Raw genomic sequence first — 22,612 nt, forward strand, 5'->3', positions numbered from 1 at the left:
CACAAAAAAAAAAAAAAAAAAAAAAAAAAAATATATTAACGCTATAAATTTTCGTTACCTACATCCGTGGGAAAAGCAGCAACGCGAGTTAGCTGGGATCATCTGCGGGTCACTTTTTATTAACGAGCGAAGAAGAACGGCATGTCTCTCTGCAGAGCTAATTTTGACCATATAAAAGCAGCAGGAGAAAAGCGGCGGCGGTGTCGGTCGGCACTTGTAGCCAGCACTGCTAGCTGCTGGGTCAGAGCTGACTAGAACGTTAGCTTATTAAACTTAATTTAGCTTACAGCGTTTCTAAGCCACAGGCGAAGCTATCCGACTCCACTCAAGGCAAACTTCACCTGTCCGGTACCGTTATGAAGCTCCCTAAACCAGCGGGCAAGTGTCACAATAATTTAACAGCGCTCTGCAGCGTGCGTATGACCGTCATGGTGTTGTCAGGCAGCAGACAGCGGAGCCGCCTGCCTGACATCCTGTGGCCCAGCCTCCATCTGGTTCTCATGACCACAGCTGATGCTGCGTTTTGGGTCACTCGGAAAATTTGCTTCTCCTACTGTGCCGGGTTTTTTTGTTTGTTTGTTTGTTTTTTTTAATAAACTTTATTTCACTAAAAAAAAATTACAACAAAATAAATACAACATAAAATGAATGTTGCTTTCTATTTCTATTTTTTCTGCCAATACATTAGTACATTACTACATCTTTTCAAACCTTTATTTGTTTTCTCTTAAGATGTTTTTTTTTTTACATCGTTTTACTTGCATTCAACCCATAAGAGTTAAAGATTGAACCAGAAAAGAAGCTTTTATTTATTACATGAATAGTCTTTTCTAATTTTTAAGTGATTTATCCATACTATGCTTACAGTAATAATTTTAATTTTGTATGACAATGAAAAAATTTACCTTCCTTGTATAAGAAAACTGTTTTTCTCTACAGAGGGTGCTGTTTCACCTTGCAAGGCTATTACACGCCCTGCTATTAAAACTAATCTTAAAACCAATTTTTATACGTCATCTGTTAACCTAAGAGAGTTAATTTGAACCGCTTTTTAAAATTATTATTATTAGTGTTTTAAATGTTTTGTGGTATGGTTTAACTACCCTTCACAAGATCACACACTTTATTAAACCAAAGTGTCACTACTATTGTGAACTTTATTTGAAAATTTGGTTTTTGATACCTGCACCCATTAAGCAATTTTTATGTTATTCTAAAAGTACTGGCATTCAATCTTGTTGTTCTCATAGAATCACCAAAGCATTGTTTAACTAAAACAGAGACATGGGGGAACTTTTTCTTTTGCATATCCTCACAATATAATTATTTAACCACTCTGGTTGGAAAAAGGACCCATTTTCATGTGAAACAGGTCATGTGGTGTGAACACGAAAATTACTGTAAGAGGGAACACAAAACCTACTGCAAGGGTCTAAAAACATTATTGCGAGATCACAACATTTATTGCAAAAGAGCACAAAGGCTATTGCGAGGGAACAAGAAAATTATTGAGATAAGGAATCCAAAACCTATTGCAAGGGAACCAAAAATTTATTGCGAGAGATTGCAACATTTATTGCAAGAGAATGAAAAACTTGTTGCAATAAAAAAAAAAACATTATTAAGACCAACATTTACTAAGGGAAAGCAAAACTATTGCAATGGAATAAAAAAAAAATATTGCAAGGAAGCGCATCATTTATTGCAAGGGAAGCTTTAATTTATCACTATGGTGATAAATTAATCCTATTAGAATTATATAGAATTTTTTTTTTTTTTTTTCCATTTCTTGATGATAAATGATAACGATCCCGAACAACATAAATCATTGAAGAAGGTCACTCTGATGCACATTTTTATTGTTTAAATTTTCAATTGCATTCGGCAGGTTTGGTGTCAGCACACTGCTCTTCTTCCTGCAGGACTCTCACAAATCCATCTTCTGGTAGATCACATGTTCTTCATTCCCGTTCATTTTAGCAAAGAGAAGAGTGAGCACTTTTTCTTTTTGCTCCCAAGTGAGATCAGATATGTAAACCTCCTTGCTGGGGAGATGGGGCAATTTTTCTGCTGCCTTCATGTCTGAATACACGGATTTGGTGCTTTTGGGACACTGATGGAAGGTGTGGATTGGGGGGAGCTTTAACCTCCCCGCCACGCCATCTCTAAATTTCTGACAGTCTTGATTTGCCTCCTTTACCTTCCTCTTTCTTTCCTCAGCTATCTCCTGTCGGACATTATCCAGGGCTTCGTAGAAAAACACCTCCATGTCTTTGCGTTTCTCCACAATGGTCCTCGCCAGCTTCTTCACTTGAGAGAGCTCCTTCTCTCGCATGGCGATAATTTTCTGTAGTTTGTCCAACTCCACCTGACTGGCCTGGATGGTGACTTGGTTTCTTTTCTCATTCTCTGTAGATTCTTTCTCCAAATCCAGGAAGGCTTGTTCCAGATAAGCAGCTTCGGCCGTGACTTCAGTAAGTAATTTTTGTAGACGCACAATGTCAGAACCATTCTTCTTTAATGCTGTCTTCAGAAGTTTTTTGTCCACCGCCAGTGAGAGTTTGTCCTTAGACATTGATTGAGCCAGTTGCCTCGCATCTTCTAAATTAGCCAAGGTACATGTGAGGCTTTTACTTAGCCAGTTATTCTTCCTGTGAACATCTTTCAATTCGTTTTCCGACTCGACAATGGTGTTTTTGAGATCAAGCATCAGCTTACTCATCTCCTCTTGGTTACGTATGTAGTTCCTTTCCCTCTCTGCTGTTTCGCTTTCTAAGCGTACATATTCCTCATCTTTTTTTCTTAGGTTTTCTCTGTATTCTTCCTTAGATACTTGTAATTGCTTCCTCATGTTAGCTATCTTTCTCTTTATCCGAATCTCGATGGCCTTTCTTTTTAAAATTTCTTCCTCAAACTCTTTGAAGGTTTGCTTCTTTTCATTTTCCCACTCACGACGTTCTTCAATTGCAAGCTCTTCTAGACTTTTGATCTGTTCCTCCAGGCTTTTGATCTTTTCCCCTTTAACTTTTAAATCTTTCTGCCAATAATCAGTGGTCCCAAATTCGTTAATCTCCGCCTGGTATAGGAGATGTCTTAGTTCCTCAGTCTCGGAAGCCAGTTTGTAGTGTTCCTTCTGGTGGTATGCTAAATCCTTCTCTGTTGCCTTTAGCTTCATCTCCCTACGAGAGGTGACTTCATCTACTTTGATTTTATGATCCTTTTTTTTCGGATTTTTGTCCATTCCCTGGCTTGCTGTTTTGGTCTCCATGACAGATCTGAAAGAATTCACCTATTCCTGCTGTTATTAAGAAAAAGTTAAATGTATTACTGCGATAGTGCACAGTAGCACTGTAACTGGTAAACCAATGTCTACCTGTAAGATAAATGTATGCTGAAGTCAGGATACCGACATGCAATTATCTGGGAAGTCATTAGGGACATCACCGTGATGTCACATGCTTCACCTTACCTGTGAGGTCACGCTGCAAATTCACTCAGATCGTGTTACATAGCAACTAAAGTTCTGCAACCTCTGAAGTTAGTTTTTTGTAAAAATTACTGGCAATCTTATTAGATCAATGCTTGCAAACATTCAAGAAAAAAAAATGAAAAAAAAGAGAACTAATTAGAATTTTTTTTCCCCCTGCAAATAATGAAAGTAAAAGCCTTCCCCGGATCACTGCCACTGTCATTAATACATTTTTAATTATAGTTCTTGCGCTTTTATTTTTTAAATAAACAAATAAAATAAAAATAGGCAGGGCATTAAGTGGCTCGGGGTCGGGAGTCAAATCGGGGACAACTGCGTTTTTGAGTGCACCCTTTGCAAAAGTGCAAAGGGTCCACCGCCAGTGAGAGTTTACCTTTGCACCTTACAGGGTGCACCCTACACTCAAAACACCCTCTGCAAAGGGCGTCACAATAGGAGCCATGTGGCACCCTATTGTTTGTTTATTTTAAATCTCTTTGCTTTTTTTCAACATTTTTGTTAATAACATCCTAATACTCTTTTATTCCAGTAAAAGCCATTTTTATTCTTTGGCTTTTAACCTCAGGGAGACTTAGTTTGAGCCTTTTTTTTATTATTAATATTAGTGTTGAAATTTTGCAGGTCTTATATAAAACATATATTTTTTTAATATATGTTTTTGTTTGCAGCCATGTGGTGCACTGTGTTTCATCTATGGTTGGTACTACATAAGTGAAGGTGGTATGACACAAAACTAGCCTGCAACAATGACTTTCCCTTTTGAAAGTCACAATGTTTACCAAAATAAAACTAAACTTTTATACATTCACACTTAAACCACCCCCGGCCCCTCCACAACCCCCATATATATATTCATATTCATATATAAGTAGATGTGTATAAAGGCTGGTATTCTGGAACTTTTAAAGGTCTTTCTGCTTCATCATGCTTGACTTCAATACCAACTCATTAATTGCAAGGGAACACAAAATTTATTGCGAGAGAATGCAAAGCCTATTGGGATAGAAAGGATAGAACAACGTTTTATTGTGAAGACACACAAAGTCTATTGCGGGAGAACAAAAAATTTATTGCGAGAGAACGCAACATTAATTCCGAAAGAACGCAACATTAATTGCGCGAGAACGCAAAGGCTGTTGTGAGGGAACACAACATTTTATTCCGAGGTGATGCAAATCTATTGAAACAAAAAATTTATTGCGACAGAAAGCAACTTTTACTGTTCGGGAACACAATGATTATTGTTTTTTGTCAGGGAACGCAGTAGGGGGCTCCATAAAACCCTACAATTTAAAAAAAAAAATTTATTGGTTTGCAAACATTAGTTCCTCACTATGATAAATCACAATTCTTATAATTTCTGTATTTCTCCTTTCCTAATATTAATAAATGACATAGTTATTGTCCATTCCTAAGAGCAGGAATAATTACACAAGTATTTTTTCAATGCATATATTTATTGATGAAACTGTTGACAGCACTCGGCGGCTCTGCGTCCTACAGAACTTTCATAAATCCTTCTTGTAGACCACGGCAGTGAAGCAAGCCTCCACTTTGGAAATCATAGTCGAGCCTCGTCATACTCGATTTTGATGCACGTTCTGCATTTCCGTTCATTTTAGCAAAGAGAAGAGTGAGCACTTTTTCTTTTTGCTCCCAAGTGAGATCAGACATGTAAACCTCTTTGCCAGGGCAATGGGGCCAATTTCCAGGCGCCTTCATGTCTGAGTAGACAGAATTGGTGCTGTTGGGACTTTGATCAACGGTGTGGATGAGGGGGAACTTTCCCTTTCCTTCTGTTCCGTCTCTAAATTTCTGACAGTCTTGATTTGCCTCCTTTACCTTCCTCTTTCTTTCCTCAGCTATCTCCTGTCGGACATTATCCAGGGCTTCGTGGAAAAACACCTCCATGTCTTTGCGTTTCTCCACAATGGTCCTCGCCAGCTTCTTCACTTGACAGAGCTCCTTCTCTCGCATGGCGATAATTTTCTGTAGTTTGTCCAACTCCACCTGACTGGCCTGGATGGTCATTTGGTTTCTTTTCTCATTCTCTGTAGTTTCTTCCCTCATGTGCTTGAGGGAATGCTCCAGACAGGCAGCTCTGGCTGTGACTTCAGCAATCATCTCTTCTTTACACTCCAGCTCACAAATGTTCGTCTGTAATGTTGATACCAGAAAGTTTCTGTCCACTGCCAGTGAGAGTTTTTCCTTAGACAGTCTTTGAGCCATTTGCTTCAGCTCATCTAAATTAATCAAGGCAAATTTTAGGTTTTTAATTAGCCACGTTTTCTCCCTATTAACATTGCTCAGTTCAATTTCCAACTTGACAATGGTGTTTTCTTGCTCAGCCTTCAACTGATCCATCTCCCTTTCTTTGCATATGAAGTTCCATTCTTTCTCCCTTGATTCCTTCAGTAAGACTGAATATTTTTCGTCTCTTATTTTTAGGTTTTCTCTGTATTCTTCTTTAGACACTTGCATTTGCTTTCTAATGTTAATAATTTTCTTCTGTACCCGAGCCTCGGTGGCTTTCCTTTTTAAAATGTCTTCCTCAAACTTTTCCAAATCTCGCTTCCTTTGCTTTTCCACCTCAAGTTTCCGCTGTGCTGCGGTCTCTTCTTGCTTTTTGATCTTTTCCCCCAGCACTTTGAGCTTCTCATCTTTATCTTTTAATTCTTTTAGCCAATAATCGGTGATGCCAATATTGCTCTTCTCCACCATGAATAGGGAGCCTTTTACTTGCTCAGTATCGCTGGCCCTCTTGTACAGTTCCTTCCGGTGGTAGGCTAACTCCTTCTCAGCTCTCTTCAGCTTCATCTCCCAAAGTTTAGTGCTAGTTTCATACATTTTGGCCATCTTCTTCTTTTCTTCTTCAAAGATAAGTATGTTGTCTTTCAAATTTTTCAGACCTTTTTTCTTCTTTCCTTTACTGGGCGCCATGGCAACGTTGAAAGAATTCCTCTTTTTCTGCCGTTCCTCAGAAAACGTTAAATGTACTATCAATCTGGCATTGAGGGGCAGCAGCAATGCGTGACTGCTAACAAATGTCTATTGCAATGGTCTGTGGCGTTGTTAGGGCCGTCACCGTGATGTCACGTTTCGCCTCACCGATTCTCGAGTACATTACATAGCAACTAAAGTTCTGCAATTTGTGAAAGAGCGTGTTGCTCTCTTTGTAAAATACCTGTTTAGTCTTATAATTCGATTCTTACAGGAAGAAAAATGAAAAGGAAGGAATATAAGAAATTCAAAGTAATACATTTGCATTTTCGACTGAAGTAAAAGCCTTCACTGCCACAGTCTCAAAGAATATATTTTTAATTTTAGTTATTCCACTTTTATTTTTCAGACTGTATCTTTTCGATCTTACTGAGACATAAGCATGTATGTAAGGATCTGTTTTAAAAATATGTAATGTAACACAGACTCTGATGATTACGTGATGATTAATAAATATGAAACTGAAAGGGGGGGGGGAAGTACTGCTACTGTTATAATAGTGTTATACTCATACAACATAAAACAGAATTTTATAGCTTACTTGGCTTTCTTTGCAAAAGTCAAGTATGGTTCTTAAATAAATTGCATATTTAGTTTTACGTGTATTTTTTGTATTTTATGCATATTTGTCTGCTGATGGAACAGAGGTGTTCTTTAAAAGTGCTTTTCAAATAAATACTGTACTGTGTTGCTGTTTTATTAATAAATAAACTGATTTTAATTTTTAATACTGATCTACCTAAATTTTTGACACCTTGGTGGAGGGTGTTTATTTTGTTCACTGTGTCAAGTCAGCAACCTTCCACATTAATTTTATTACTTTTTTAACGATTAAAATTAATGTTTTAATTGTAGAAAATGGGATTCATGTAGCTTTTAATTTTCTGCAAAACTGACCTTTTGTGTTTTCAGTCAACGCAAGACATGATGTGAAAAGTAACAAAAATCCAAGCAGGAAATTACACAGTCTGTGTGTACACTTTTAATTTAATTACTGAAATAAATAACATTTTTGGCTGCTTTTCTTTGTGTTTTTAGGAGCTGGAACAGAGTATAATAAAGGAATAAGATATTTACACACACAAAACACTACATCAGTGGTTCTCAAACCATTAAAGAACCAGCCACAAGATTAAAACATATAACAATATGTGCGCGAGATGCTATATTTTGATTCCCGTGACTAACAGAGATAATTCCCAGGCTTTTAGATTTACCTCACCTGCTGCTGTTTCCATCTTACATCACAACACAACTCTCGTGACCAAATTCTTTTTATTGTTTTCCTTTACAATTGCGTAAGTGATGGTGAAACAGAACAGTACTATTGAGGTTAACATAGAATCAAAGCATGCAGCTATTTCATAAATTAAAATTTAAAGGTATTTATTGCTAAGACTCATAAACAAGGCGTGGAATTTCTTCTTTGACCTCTGTTCTAAAAAAAATCACATTGTAAATACAGATATACCAGAGGTAATAGGAAACATATATGGTGTGAAGGCAACAATGAAGACAAAATAAAGAAACATAAATAGAACAGTATGACATGATTTGCAGTCTTACATTTCCTCATGGCCATAAACACATCATTATTATTATTATTATTATTATTATTATTTGGGGTTGTTTTAGCATCACAAAGACATAATTGTTATTTGTCTCTTGTAAGCTGCCTTTTCACCAGCAGTGATCAAGAAAATCATCATAGTGCTGCATAAGCATTTCATATGTGTGGCGGCACAATTAGTGAAGAGTTTGTATAGAAGAGGCCTAAGTTAGAAACCCAGAGCATTCCAGTCTCCAGTGTGGGATGAGAAAATAAATACACATTAATAAGTTTACTGTTTTGGTCTCCAGTCAATCATACAGGATTGAATGTGCAGTGGTGGAAGAATGTTCGTTTTTTTTGTTGTTGTTTGTTTTGTTTTGTGGCAGGAGACCTATACAACTCCGACATGTACTTCCTATAATCTTCCCTGTACTTCTACTTGTATTAACTGTAAAGAGCTTCACTTTAGTACTTTATGTTCTTTTTTAACAAATAAGAAAAGTAAAACAATGCATTGATAAATACTGTGCAAATCGATTAAAATAAACATTAAGGCAAACGTATATACAAAACTGTAGCCTAAATAAAAGAAACTATAAGAATCCAGGTAATATTTAAGTACAATTAAACATTTCCAGAACAGAAATGTGAATTTGTAATGAAACCATTCAGTTTCTAGAGTAAACATTTCTGTACAACATTTTGAAAAATCATAAAAAGGACTGATAATATATTATGTGTAATTTATAGTCCTCATAACTAGAAATGTCTTACTGACATACACTAACTACTAACACTAAGAATTTACAAAAATTTAACCATTAAATTTGTCATACTTAGTGTTATCCTACATTAAGTATTGTTAATAATTTCATTTGTACAATATGAGTTTGTCGCTGAGCGGTTAATCTGGACCGCCATATTTGAGGTTAAACCCTAGCTGAGAATTATCGTGTACATAAACATTTCTCACCATACATGAGCTGATGACATAAAACTGTATAAGTAGGTGCATTTCTCTGCAGTATGAACACAACTCAACAGCGAGGCTCATCTGTCTTTCCATATCTGAAGCTTTGTTTCCACAGAGCTAGTTTTCAGTGAAACTGCAACATTTTTGTGGCAATCCAGCTGCAAGTTTACACAACTCCAGTGATCGGAGTCTCTGACATCGGCAGTTTTTTAAACCAGGTGTCAGAGGGGAACTTGCGCTACCTAGCCTTTTCAGCTTAAGGCAACTTCTGATATGGATTAAATATGTGATACATGAGCACTTGGTTTATCGGAGATGGGTCACTGTTTTCTAAATGAGGTAGAAGGTAATGAGGTGTCAAAAGCGTGTGTGTGTGTGTGTGTGTGTGTGTGTGTGTGTGTGTGTGTGTGTGTGCGCGTGTTTTGACGACATGCTAAAATCACAGCGCCACATTGTGGCCTGGCATGACGACTACAGCTGATTCAAGGTTTCTATGCGGTCTCGTCGAAGTGTGGGACTTTTCCCTCGACATTACTCATCTAAATGTGGTCTTACAAAAGGAAATATTTAGTTTGCACCTTAAATTCCACATTTCTAATCCCAAATAGCTGAATTGTACAACGGCGACAAGTTTTGATGCTTATGAGTAAAGCAGATCCTTTCCCACAACATTGATTTTCTATTCCGTGTGGGTATTCATGTGCTTTTTGACATTAGATCTGAATCGAAACCTTTTACCGCAAACATCACAGCTAAAGGGCTTCTCTCCAGTGTGAATCCTCATGTGTTTCCTAAGGGTTGAGCTGTCGTTGAACATGGTACCGCAAAAATCGCAACCAAATGGTTTTTCTCCTGTGTGGATTCTGTTGTGCGAGCAAAGCCTCTCCTTTCGGTTGAACGCCTTCCCGCACACTTCGCAGATAAATGGTTTCTCTCCCGTGTGGATTCGTTTGTGTGTAGCAAGGTGCGCCTTTTGTTTGAACATTTTGCCACAGACGTCACACTCGAGGGATTTTTCCAGCGTGTGGATTCCCATGTGCCTATTGAGAACTACCTTTTGGTGGAATGTCTTACCACAGACCAAACAGCTGAATGGTTTGTCCACCGCGTGAATCCCCACATGTCTGTTCAAGGTCGACTTGCTGATGAACGATTTCCCGCAGATGTCGCAGTTGAATGACTTCTCTACGGTGTGGATTCTCTTGTGTTTATGGAGATTGGACTTTTCCGTGAATGTTATACCACACACATCACAGCTGAATGTTTTCTCTCTTGTGTGGACCAACATATGGCCGTTGAGGATAGACTTGTATATAAATGCTTTACCACAAACATCACAGCTGAACGGTTTCTCTCCTGTATGAATTCTCTTGTGTTTGTAAAGATTGGACTTTTGGATGAATGTTTTACCACAAACATCACAACCAAACGCTTTCTCTCCACTGTGGATGCTCATGTGTTTGCTAAGGGTTGACTTATCAATGTATGCTTTACCGCATATATCGCAGCTAAAAGCTTTCTCTCCTGTGTGGGTTCGCTTGTGTCTATAGAGATACGACCTTTGGTGGAAAGTTTTGCCACAAACATCGCAACCAAACGCTTTCTCCGAATCGATCGTCTCCGAATCTAAATTTGGCTTTACAATGCAACCCTTCTCAGTAACATTGAAGCTGAAATCACTTTTTTCTAAATGGCCTTTCATGTGTTTCTGAAAAGACTCCTGGTAGAGGAACTGTTTACGACAGATGGTACAGCTAAAAAATTTTCGGGGCGTGTTAAATTCTACTTCATTATTTTCCTCCAATTCTCGCGTGGTTTCTATCTGCCAGTCATCGTAACTGACATCAAAATCACTACTGCCGTTACATGGGCGATGCTCTTCGTCATTTACGTCGTTGAGAGGTTCTGGGTTCCTATGGTTTGTAGAGAAGCTCCACTCATCAGGAACTTCTTCTTTAACCACTAGCACCTTACGGACATCTGTAGGAAAGTGTAAAATACACATTTATATCAACAAGTAGCCTTTCTTACTGAATTTTTTGTAACATTCTTCGAATTCAGAAAGTTTATATACATTTTATCAGTATCAGTGACAATTGTCTATTAAACTGTGTGATTTGGTTTAAACCTTGTGGTTCTTTCCACAAAGCTCTGATAGGTTAACTGATACATTTATGCTAATTGAAGGCACATCTATTGATGAGGAGATATCGGTTTATGAAAAAAAAAAAAAAAAAACTGTAGCAAAATAAAAGTTACACTCATTACTATAGCATATGTTCTTACACAGAAAGTATAGAAACATGAACCGAAATGGAAACCCCCCCCAAAAAAAACAATACCATCAGTCCAGTACCAAAGCAGTGCTACACAGTTTTTATTCAGCTAAATGGAAACAGCTGAAACAGTACAAAAATCCTCATACCAGCTGTCAATGGACTGGCTGAAACTTCCTCCGTCTCCTGCTTTATGTAAAGTCCTGGTCCCTGATGTTTTATTCTGTAGTCCGATTCATTAGACGCTTCTTCTTTGACTACTTGCAGGTCATCTGCAAAAAAAACCCATTAAAACACACACAACTATAAGATTTTCCATGTGACTTTGTATTGCTCTTGTTTTGGCACTAAAGTTGCAGAACATGCTTAGTTTCCATTTGGGATCAATAAAGTATTTCTGAATCTGAGTGTGAATCTTTACTCATAAATTGTACACAATTTAAAAGTTAACATCATTATGTTTGTGTACTATTGTGTACCATTTTATTAAATTACTAGAGTTACTACAGAGTGGTGGACGCACAGATAAGAAAGAGTGGAAAGAAGAAAATAGACATGTCTTACAATATTATTGCCATCGCAATATTTACCAACATTATTCCCATCCCAAGATTTTCTAATATCGAGCAGCCCTACATGGGCCTGCAGAGGACAGCGAGAGGAGCTCAATCTTAACTCCCCAATTTGTTTAACATAAGAAGATCACATCAAACATGCTACCAGGCTATTCTCTAAAAATGGTTTCAAATGATATGTTGTTTTTTTAACGCCTGTGCATAAGAAAGGCGAGTTTGAGTTTTAGCATGAGCTGTGCAGATGATATCTGTGTGTAACACACCAAGGAGGTCTTATTGGTCGGGAGAGTAGATAACATTACAACAAGTGGATAATGCTAAATTCTTCATATTATCATAGCCATGTTGTTCTAATCAAAGTTGAAACAACCTTCCAATAGTGTAGCAGTTAAAATAATAATAACAATAAAAAAAAAAAACACTAAAGATTTTCTCCAAATTAAAAATCCATAATTGTTAAACAGATTACCAGTGGGCAGTGGACTGCTTGAGAGCTCCCCCTTTGTGCCATCCTCTGGACTGTGATAGATCAGACCACAGGACCACTCGTCCGGGTCTTCTGTTTTAACCACAAACAGCTGGTCGACATCTGCAGGGAAGATTCAAATAACATTAACTTCTTGCACAACTCTGACTCTATGATCCCACAAGTCACATGGGCAACATTACTTTAGTCAGACAATCCTTGATACTGGTGAATTCAATGAAAAACTGGTTACCAAGCCTCAATAACAACCATTAGTATCCAAAATCAACACATTTCTAATACTGCATTCACATAAAGAAATTAGCACCATAAAAAAGTGTTATGCTTAAATGACAAACTTATAAGTAGGTTACTAGTGGCGAGTGGACTGCTCTGCAATTCCTCTTCCTCCTCGTCCTTCGTGGTAAGTTCTGGGTCTTGCTGGTCCATAACAGAGCTTCTTTCATCAAGGCCTTATTGTTTTTTAGTTAAAACCAATCAATGGATGTCTACAGGAAAATAAACAGACAGATTTACTTAAAAAAAGAAAAGAAAAAGAAATGCATAGTATTATGGATCGCAGTAGTGATGTTTTCAACCCAGTAAACGGCTGCATGATATTAGGAAAACATGCAATTGTGTTGCTCCTGTTGCGTATTGAAATGATGATAGTGGTTGCAATTGAGCCACATCTTCCTCACTGATCTCTCTGAGATTTGGCATCTCGACCACTAACTTGTTTTGTGTCAAGGGCGGTCAACATATGAGTGCTAATTTATTCATATGCAATGCCTTAAATCTTCTGAACTCTTTATGAAGCTGTAAAAGTTGCTAGATGCATGTTTTCTAAGGTAAGAGCAACATAGAAAAAAAAAAAACAACCTTTTTCTATGTTGCTGTTTGTAGAACATACAAAGTTGGAACATACACTTCAAATTGACATTTGCTTCCAGGTGTTGTAATGCATTTTTAGAACAGATACAATGCACCAGTTTATGCACAATTTGCACTTAATGACATCTAATGATTTTTAATTTTCTAATAGCAAGCCAATAGCCAAGCAGATATATTATGCTTTGCGCGTATTAATAATGTCAAAAATACTTTAGTTTTACTTTCCTTTTCTACGAGGCATCAGCACCGTGACCTGCGCTCATGACAGTCTTGAATTATAATCATCTGTTTACATGTCATTAGCTGATCTTGCGACCAGTAGATCTAGCACACTGCTGTTCTATAGCCGAGTGCAAATTTTGTGCTGCTCCTTCATATTTCGGGTGCATCGTGTCGCTTATTTGGTCGTGTGTTGCTACCAGTAAGTTCTAATCACTGTAGAAAAAAAGCAACTGCACTTACCTGTATCATCTGTGCTGATGTCTTTGTTGTATGCTGTTGTTATTTAGGAGTCTGCCGAAGTCAGGGTCTCACCGAAGCCACAGTCGTGTTTGTGAAAACAAGCGTCCTTCTCCGAGAATTTCCATATAATGGAGGTGGTCAAAAGAGTCTGCGAAAAGAAAAACAGAAATAGCTCTACACTATTTACTTAGCCCAGTATTCGTTTTCTTCTCGCTCAGCGTTATTACACTTAATGAAAGGGCGCCGCCATGAAAAAAAATTCCATCGTGTGCGATGTCTCGCGATATTTTGGGGATCATATGTCAACAGGGGCGCCATCTTATGAGTGGCTTTCATCTTACACCAAGATATGCAGTATAGTTCTGTTCAATATTTTGAGTATTTTTAACCAAATAATAAGTTTTTGACGCTTGCTAACCAATTACTGCACTTTTTCAAAGAAGGATCTGTTATAGGTAATAAAAGGTAGATTACAATCCCACCTAAGGTTACCAACAAGCTGTTCTGGGAGCGTCCTGGAGAGCCCTGTTTAATTATTTTACCAGTTATAATTGTACAATTATGAATTATTAATTTGTTACAATGCCAAATCCTAATAAACAAACAAACCTTTCTCAATAAGGGCCAAATCAAGCATGATTTAAAAAAATATATAGTTTACTCTTTTTGCACATATATTTACCAAGTTAACTAGATCTGTATAGATGCCTTTCCCATTATAACACATTACAGAAATACACCTAACATTAAAATTGTCTCCAAACTGAGCCCTTTTATCTCATTATGATCTTCATGTGGGAAAGCAGTTTGAAAGGCATAGCAATTTAAAAGACATCTACTGGATCTTTGTGAGCATAACAGACTTTGGTAGACATATTCCTATCAGTTTAGTTTAGCTTAATGGATGCTTCGGTAGTATAAAAGGGCTGAAAATGTGGTTTGCCAAATTGCTGACCAGAAAATTGCATGGGTAAGGAACTGAGATGCAGGAAGCCACAGAGTCAAACATTACTTCTCAAAAGCTGTTATAAGCCATGTGACAGTCCTTGTTCACCATAACACACACACGCGCACACACACACACACACACACACACACACACACAAGTAGGCCTGTGTGGGAGTGCACATCCCACTTCCAGCACCCTTTTTTTTTTTTTTTTTTTGAGCCAGATGCCCTCGCAGCATTGCAATATATGTGCTGATTGCTCATTTCCTTATATATTTGTAACATAAAGTAATATTTGTAAAATAAAATGATGTGGCACTGTCACATCCCATCTTTTGGTCTTTCTCTGTGAGAATTAGGAGCCAATCATCTGGTGCTACAGGTCAACTCCTCCGTCAAAGTGGTTGTGGTCATTTACAGATGATGGTACTTCAGCTGTCCTTTATCTCCCACCAGCCATGCACTCTCTTTTTACAGGTTTTCCTGTGAAGGCAATGTGTAGAGTGGGGCACACATCCATCCATTTCATGAAAATAAGAGGTTGTTCTCTCTGGTTGCCCATTGTGGGGTTTTTTTCTTTTTTTCTCAGGGGATTGGTTTTAGTTTGTACATGTCAGTTTTTCTCTGTGTCACCTTCATCCAGTTCAAGTATGTCTTAGATTTCTTCTACAACCCTAAGTATTTATTTGTAAATAAAACCATAAAGACTGTGTTCATTAGCTGTGATGCTAATGTGTTTATTAGCATCACATTTATATCTCGGTTCCATTTTCAAGACTATTTGTTTGTTAGACACATGTCATGGTCTGGTCACTCATCCAACAAAAAGGATGAATTTGATTCAGTTGTTACTAAGGTAAATACCATAGGTTTGAAACCTAATCTGCTTACTTGTACTGTTCACACAGTACAGATTAAATCTATTTAATCTAATATGAATACAAGAGGTGTGGGAATCATAAACATTTTGTTTGAATTAAAAACTAACGGTGCACCCACTTATCAGCCAGTGATCAAAATAGGGCAGCTTGTTCCTGGACCTGCTCTGAATGTGTGCAGAACAGCTGGGCTCAAGACAAAATAAATTATTTTTATTTTCTTCTTCCTGTTCTTGGTTTAGGCATCTTTAAATCCATCACACTGGCAGTTTATAGTGAATCTAAAGTAAGAGTGACACAAATTAAAGGCTTTGCTGCACACCTAACCCTAAACGTCACTAATCCAGCTCGAACTTTTGATACTACTTCACACGCATCAAACAAATGGGGATGGCAATGGATAAAACCAACGGCTAACATCAAGATGCTGAAGTAGCCTTTCGATTAAAAAATTGTAAACTATGCTTAAATACTAGGACTGTACTAGGAAACCAACAAATTTAAATTAACTCTGCCATTTCTGATAATATTGGTAAAAACATGAGTTGTCAGAAGTTTAATAAGTACAAAAAAATGTTGTGTCTGTAAAAGTAGTTTAACCAAGAATATTATTTGAACCTGCAAATCTTGACTAGATGGATACCCAGTTGGATATCCCTTCGTCTTACAAACTTTCAATTTCCATGGGAACAAAGTGTCAGAAACATGTCTTCCAATAAAAAACTTTATTTCTCTTAAAAACAACACCATCATATGGAAACAAATCTTCAATTAATGAAACAATAAATGAAACAATAAATTAACTTTGAACAACAAAACAGATTAAATATCTGCAACAAACATGAACTGTGCAGAACATTTTCGGAGAACTTTGAGCGACAGTGCACACACGCGGCTCAGTTGTTCCTGTCTGACTGCTGTTCACGATGTGACTGGCTTTGATTTCAAGCCTTTATCAGTCTTAATGGAAATATGTCGTTATCCGCTTCGTGTAAAGCCGAATACCATCCTACGAAAAACTTGGCTTCTAGTTTCGCACAGGGATTGATGGACCTTGAAGGGAGCCAGAAAGCAGCAAAGAGTTTAAAATCATACCAAGTGATCAAGAGTTGTCAAACGTACGTTTTAAGCCTGATGCGTAAAAGAATCCAGACTGAATCTTACTCTTAATCTCCTTGAAAATGGAAACGTTGCGCAATATGCATATGCTTTTAAGCCCCTTATGCTAGCTAAATGAGCTAGCATAAGGGGCTAACATTCTGGCAACAAACAAGCAATTTGTAACTACTTAAAACAACTGATGCAAAGTGAAACATTGTCAAGCACAGATTGATGAACTGTTCACCACTTGTTGCCTCAGGGGTAGTGCAGAATAATCCTACAGCAACATTTGCAACCAGGAACTATTGTGTTACTCGTTTATTATTCAACTGCAAAATTCATAAACTTGCAGTTTAGTTTATAGCAGGGATTGGCAGTCAAACAGGCAGGCTAGGTGTATGGAAGCAAGACTAACTGTCCTGCTAAAACAAGTCCAGTCTAAGTGTTAATAGAATTTGCTCCAAGCTGTGCCTCTAATGACAAGCTTGAAATTCACTGCCATTATATTTTAAATGATATAAATTTTCTTAAGTTATTTCTTACTTTTTGAATTTTTACAAAAAGTTCTAAAAGCAAATTAACTGACATATAACAGAAAAAAAACAACAAAACAAACCTTTTAATCTTTTTTACCTTATGTGAGCTTCAACTGCCCTGATCGTGGACAGTGTTTTCACCAGCTGCAACAACACAACACAATTAAAAATGTGCATACTTTTCCAGAACTGAAAACAGTGAATTGAAGTGAATTGAAAACAGCTTACAATCAGGATACCACTCTCAACCTGGGTTTTACTTTTCCAGTTGTACCTGATGAGCCACAAAACATAACAGAACAGAAAGCAGTAAGCATCAGTGGCAAGATGCTGTTAAGACAATAAAAAGAAACCAAAGAAAATACAACGATAAACCATTTTGAGCTAAAATATCTGAAAAGTGTGGTGTGCATTTGTTCTGATTCTCCTGCATCAGTACTATACATGCTGATCTCTGAATTGTTTTCCCTCAATTCCTTTTTGCAAAATACCCAAAGTTCCTTCAGATTAGATAAGTTTTGAAGTCGAACCACATACATCTGGATTTAGGGGTGGACTTTGACAGGGCCTTCTAAGGAGGCTTATATAAAAAATCAGAAGTGTTCAAAGTTATTTTAATTTTATATAATTTAGAGTTAAAAACATCTAGCCACTTTGTTTCAAAAGCAGACTTTCTTGCACCCAAAGGGTTTGATCAGAGCGTTACAGCATAAAAGACAAATATCCCTGATTTCTGACCAGTTGTATGGAAACTTCTGAATTCAAAGAAAGTTACAAAAGAAATCTCTAAAAAATGTTCTCGCTAAATTTTCTGACATTTGTCGAATGGGGATAATTTTGGTAATTCCAACTAACCTAAAACAGGAGAAGTTTTAGGTCTGATTTAACTTCAGACAATGAAGAAAAAATGTATATATGTAAATATCTGATTTCAACTGTACATAGTGTTTATTTCAGTCGAAGCCTGTTTGTCTGAAAGCATGGTACCTGTGTTCTCAGGTTCTATTGAAAACCTACGTTGAGTTAATAACTAAAACGCAGTCTTCAGCTTTTTCTTTAGACTTCCTTTCTTTTTTGTGGTTACCCATAAACAGGGACGTTAACTCATCCATATAAATAACATGACCACATTGGGGAGCTAACAGCTTACTCCTGGGGAAAACCAATTAGAACTTTAGTGATTGTGTGCAAGGAAGAAGGAAACATCTTCTTCTCCGGCTCGTGTGGGATTTACATTGCTGTGGTCCCGGGGAGGATGTTCACTCTGGCTGCCAGGTTTCTTTCCATTACAGATCTGACAAAGAAAAAAGGCAGAGAGAAAAACAGTTGGCAGATATAAAGAGAGGTAAAAAGAAGGCATAAAAATCAAATGAAAAATCTTTTTTTTTTCTCTTTACAACAAAATTTAGACTGATAAAGACACAGGTGTTTTGTTCAGCTCAGTCTGAGTTTATGTACTCAGTTCTTTGTCATAAGTTCTTTTGGCAGAAATAACTGCATTGAGGCAGCATGACAAGGAGATAATCGGTTTGTTGCCCTGCTGTGGAGTTGCTGTAACGGTGAAACTTCAGCTCATAAGTGATTCCCATCTTCACACTCTTTGGATTCTTTAAGGAGCTGAGATCTGGTGAGTTTGCTAGAGCATCGAGCTCATTAATACCACAGTCCATAAAGCAGGAACTGGTACTTTTGGCAGTGGAAGCTGACGCAAAATTCGATTAGTTAATTAAACTGGCACCTAACTAAACTTCCTAGTTTTCTGGTAGGAAACTGAAAAACACAACGGACCAACACAAATGGCATGACTTTTGAATCAAAATTGACTGGAACCAGAACAGTAAATGTCAGCAAAGCTGATATTTTCCTTCAAGTCAATGTACTGATAATATAGTTAAATATAGCGCTAAGAAATCACCCAGCTTGTTTGGTAACGACCTTTTTGTGACTTACTGTACTTTTGGACACATTTTTAATGACTATCTGCAGGACACCTGTCAAGTGAGTGCTACCACATGATTTTGTTGGACATAATCTAACATTTCTGCATTAAACATTCGATTTTGTGTTTTTGTTTTTTTTTTTGTAAAAATTTGAGAAAATGAATCAATAAAGTCTATTAGTCTTCAGTTAAGTCACGTTATTACATTAAGAGAAAGAACCCTGTGCCTATAATTTCACTAAAAACAACAAGAGAATAAATACAACTCTCGAGTTAGTGGTTCAACATTATTTTGGTCAAAGTTGAACTAAGATGATTTAACTTTGTATTGGTTACATCACTTTGACTAAATTACAGATTTAATCAGAGAAAAAAATCTTCTAAGACCCACTGACATGACACAAATATTTTCACAATTTTTCAGAAATACTTAAATCCAAAAACTGTTACAATAAAGTCTGACACAATGTTATTCTAACGTAAATCTCTCCAACTCTAGGCTATATATATATATATATATATATATATATATATATAAAAATGCCATAATATTAGCTGTACCTGCCAATATCCTGTGCTGCCTGCTCATTGGGACAGCTGATGAGAAGGACAGAATCATATGTCGAACCATAGTTTCCTGTGAAAGCTGCGTGAAGAACATCCACGAAGGACCTCACATCAGGATACATGGAAATGGACAGGATCATCCACTAGAGAGGGTGAGACGTGCATAAGAAGAACGTTTCATACGGATTGTGTCTCTTTTGTGTTGGTAGTCTGAATGGCGATTAAAGGGCCGTTTTCATGTGCAGTTCCATCTCAGCCTCACACAAACAAAAAACATGCAGAGAATAAATCGATTTTCTTTTCTTTTCTGTTTTTGCACCAAAGAGTTTATAATAAACACGTTTTCACTGAGGCTCTTTAAATGTGTATATATTTGAAATGTTAAATTGACATCTGTGACAGTATACAAAATAGACCAGAAAATATTACAGTAACCATATTGCGCAGGAACGCAAAGGTTTCATGACGTAATGCAAAAGAAAAAAAAAGTTCCCCATGTCCTCTGGGGGGCTCCGTAGTTTCAGCCGTTTTTTTTGTTTCACCATTTTCTTTGTTTACTCAAACATTCGAAAGCATCAGGGGTGTCAAACTCATTTTGGTTTAGGGGCCGCATACAGCTTAATCTGATCTGCAGGGGGCCACACAAGTAAACTCATTGCAAGATTAAATAGAACCAATAAAAGTGGACTTGTTGTTGATTTTTATATTAAACGAATTTCACTTTTACAAAATATATTATGAATAATCTCAGTTTTTAAGAAAGGTATCTGCAATTTCAACAATACTTTTACTCAGTTAAGCATTTATTTAAGTGCATTATGCATAATAAGTGATCTCAGTGATTGTACAATGCTGCAAAACATTTATTCACAGTTTTTGGAACTTAAAAACACTATCCTGCATCACAAAATACAACAGACAGAAACTAAGAAAAGATTTAAAATCAATTTTCAACATCTGGGAAGCAATTTGAACAAATTATCTGGCTTCCCACATTTGAAAACTTAAGTGTCAGCTGTTTTAAACAGACATTTGATTAAGTACATTTGTTGATGCATAAAATGCATACATATAGAAAAACTTGCATACATAACATGTATGTATGTTAGCATGCACGAGAAATATGAGGTTGCCAGGGCCAAAATAAAAAGCTGGTAAAGCATAGAATCGAACTTGTTTACAGAACCTGAAGCTCAGTGCTGCCATCTGCTGTTAGTTCCGCTGCAGTGTTGCATCATGTTGTGTGCTCTGAATAAAACACAGCGCCCCTCGTGGACAGTATAGGAACTGCAGATTTTCAATTAAACGAAGTATATGTTTTTTCATGAATAATGATAATGCATTTAGCCCCCGGGCCGGACTAAATCGTTCGGCGGGCCGGTTCCGGCCCGCGGGCCGTACGTTTGACACCCCTGATAGGTGGATTAGCCCTTTCAAATCGGGAGCTGTAATCGTGAACCAATTTCAGCTTCCTACATAACTGTAGAAGGTACAGACATATTGCAGTTCTTAGAGTAACTTCTCTCTCTCTGAACACCTATCAGTCCTCTTACCAAAGTTGCCTCCATCACCATCAAGCGGGCTGTTCGGTTCAGAAAAGCCCGTCTGTGCCAGCGCTGTAGCCGGGGCAATCTGTGCCACCACCACAGCACCAACTCCATCGTAACTGCAGTAAAAGTCTATCGACACAGCGCTGATGACAGGTAGTTACCATAGTGAAGGTGTTCCGTCGGTTTGTTTGCTCGTTTTCCGTGGTACGCATGCTCAATGACCTGGAGTGGTGACCCCCGATATTGTGCCGAACCGTCAGAACAACGACTAAAGCGTAATAAATATCCCACGTATTGGTCGCGGTACACTTCCTGTAACAGTAGTGCAAGCCAACAATATTGCCTATAATACGAGTGACAGCCTTGATTATAATGGTTTTGGTGTGTTTATGACTAATACTTCCCTGCCTGTGACGTCTACAAGATGTCGTTCATTCTATAATTTCTGCGTGAAGTACACAGGTTTTACAAGAGTTAGATATCATGAATTAAATAATAACAATATTGTATCCAGAGCAGAACTGAATATCATGTTGTATAAACACACAAATAACTATATTAAACAATAGTATAATATTATAGCAATTACATACTACTAGTAATTATGTACTACTAGAAAAACTCAGGCACCTACAGTTTATCATACTGCAAATGAATCACAGGAAACCCATTATTTAGCTACAAAAGTATAAGAAACACGTTTAAAGTACATGCTCCATTATTGTTTTAATACAAAACAAAATGGCTTATATATAATATTTTTATATTTATCACATGCTGTAGCTCCAGTGCAAAACTAAAAACCTACCAAAGCATTAAATAAAACCCAAACTGTACTGTATTATATCACAGTGTTGTAGTATCAGCCTTCTTTCTTTCAATATTTCTTTTACAGTATTTTACGTTGCTGTACTAGTTGACTACAACGGAACGCAGTGCAAAATCTGTCAGCGCTGTTAGACCAACACAATGCTACAATGTAGAATAACCTTGTCTGTACCCGAGAGTTTAGAGACTGCCAGACAATGACTCACCACTCTGGTTACCTGCCTGGTGAAGAATACTGGAGAAGGGAAAGTAATTTCCCAGAACTAGAACCGGTAAATATCACAGATATCTGAGACAGAGTGTCTGTAGCAGGCTCTGCTGAAAAAAAAAAAAAAAAAAGCTGTCTGCTTTCAAAGCATGTCTGGGGGGCGGGGAGTACCTTGCTACTAAAAGATGGCACCCACCTACAGTGGTTGACTCAGGGCCACAGAGAGCGGATTATGAAGGCCACCAAGAAAGGGACAATTTCACCCAACAACTAAACATACTTACATGTACGCAGGAGAAACATTCCTGCCAATTGTCCTAGAGGCCAAAGTTAATAGATACATGCCGATGTTAGCAGAGCTGAGACAGT

The 22,612-nt window shown here is 37.4% G+C and overlaps 4 protein-coding genes across 5 annotated transcripts; all 4 read right to left on the reverse strand.

The window, feature by feature from the left end:
• Window positions 1-1,842: 1,842 nt before the first annotated feature.
• On the reverse strand, window positions 1,843-4,315 carry LOC106955332 (basal body-orientation factor 1-like). The gene has a single exon (XM_015045444.1). It carries the CDS (start codon window positions 3,266-3,268, stop codon window positions 1,928-1,930), a length of 1,341 nt encoding a protein of 446 aa, XP_014900930.1. The 5' UTR covers window positions 3,269-4,315; the 3' UTR covers window positions 1,843-1,927.
• A 478-nt stretch (window positions 4,316-4,793) lies between these two features.
• On the reverse strand, window positions 4,794-7,366 carry LOC106955331 (basal body-orientation factor 1-like). The gene has a single exon (XM_015045442.1). The coding sequence runs from the start codon at window positions 6,428-6,430 to the stop codon at window positions 4,988-4,990; it is 1,443 nt and encodes a 480-aa protein (XP_014900928.1). The 5' UTR covers window positions 6,431-7,366; the 3' UTR covers window positions 4,794-4,987.
• Window positions 7,367-7,747: 381 nt separating this feature from the next.
• Window positions 7,748-13,971, reverse strand: LOC106955330 (zinc finger protein OZF-like). 2 transcript variants are annotated; one of them, XR_001426553.1, is made up of 6 exons: window positions 13,689-13,971; window positions 12,707-12,841; window positions 12,336-12,455; window positions 11,441-11,563; window positions 8,235-10,995; window positions 7,748-8,203 (listed from the first exon to the last, which is right to left on the reverse strand). XR_001426553.1 is itself a non-coding variant. In XM_015045441.1 (5 exons), exons 2-5 carry the CDS (start codon window positions 12,780-12,782, stop codon window positions 9,695-9,697), a joined length of 1,620 nt encoding a protein of 539 aa, XP_014900927.1. In that variant the 5' UTR covers window positions 12,783-12,841; window positions 13,689-13,971; the 3' UTR covers window positions 7,748-9,694. The 2 variants fall into 2 exon arrangements, 1 of the variants encoding a protein (XP_014900927.1); XM_015045441.1 differs by having other exon boundaries at window positions 7,748-10,995.
• A 2,252-nt stretch (window positions 13,972-16,223) lies between these two features.
• On the reverse strand, window positions 16,224-21,378 carry LOC106955334 (protein CutA homolog). The gene is made up of 6 exons (XM_015045446.1): window positions 21,211-21,378; window positions 19,652-19,800; window positions 18,386-18,445; window positions 17,380-17,425; window positions 17,249-17,295; window positions 16,224-16,567 (listed from the first exon to the last, which is right to left on the reverse strand). Exons 1-6 carry the CDS (start codon window positions 21,316-21,318, stop codon window positions 16,459-16,461), a joined length of 519 nt encoding a protein of 172 aa, XP_014900932.1. The 5' UTR covers window positions 21,319-21,378; the 3' UTR covers window positions 16,224-16,458.
• Window positions 21,379-22,612: the final 1,234 nt, after the last annotated feature.

Source organism: Poecilia latipinna, unplaced genomic scaffold (genome assembly GCF_001443285.1).
Source record: "Poecilia latipinna isolate Pla-1442-1.1 unplaced genomic scaffold, P_latipinna-1.0 Scaffold726, whole genome shotgun sequence".
Lineage (NCBI taxonomy): Eukaryota > Metazoa > Chordata > Actinopteri > Cyprinodontiformes > Poeciliidae > Poecilia > Poecilia latipinna.

Excerpts from the sequence above, each read along its gene's own strand:
- LOC106955332 (XM_015045444.1), bottom strand. The coding sequence starts at position 3,268 with ATGGAGACCAAAACAGCAAGCCAGGGAATGGACAAAAATCCGAAAAAA.
- LOC106955334 (XM_015045446.1), bottom strand. The coding sequence starts at position 21,318 with ATGGAGTTGGTGCTGTGGTGGTGGCACAGATTGCCCCGGCTACAGCGC. Across the intron at positions 17,426-18,385 it reads CTCCCCGGGACCACAGCAAT|GTACAACTGGAAAAGTAAAA; the intron begins GTAAATCCCACA and ends GTGGCTCATCAG. Across the intron at positions 16,568-17,248 it reads GCAGTTGAAGCTCACATAAG|GTCCATCAATCCCTGTGCGA; the intron begins GTAAAAAAGATT and ends GCTCCCTTCAAG.
- LOC106955330 (XM_015045441.1), bottom strand. The coding sequence starts at position 12,782 with ATGGACCAGCAAGACCCAGAACTTACCACGAAGGACGAGGAGGAAGAG. Across the intron at positions 11,564-12,335 it reads AAGCAGTCCACTGCCCACTG|ATGACCTGCAAGTAGTCAAA; the intron begins GTAATCTGTTTA and ends TTTTTTTTGCAG. Across the intron at positions 10,996-11,440 it reads AGCCAGTCCATTGACAGCTG|ATGTCCGTAAGGTGCTAGTG; the intron begins GTATGAGGATTT and ends ACTTTCCTACAG.
- LOC106955331 (XM_015045442.1), bottom strand. The coding sequence starts at position 6,430 with ATGGCGCCCAGTAAAGGAAAGAAGAAAAAAGGTCTGAAAAATTTGAAA.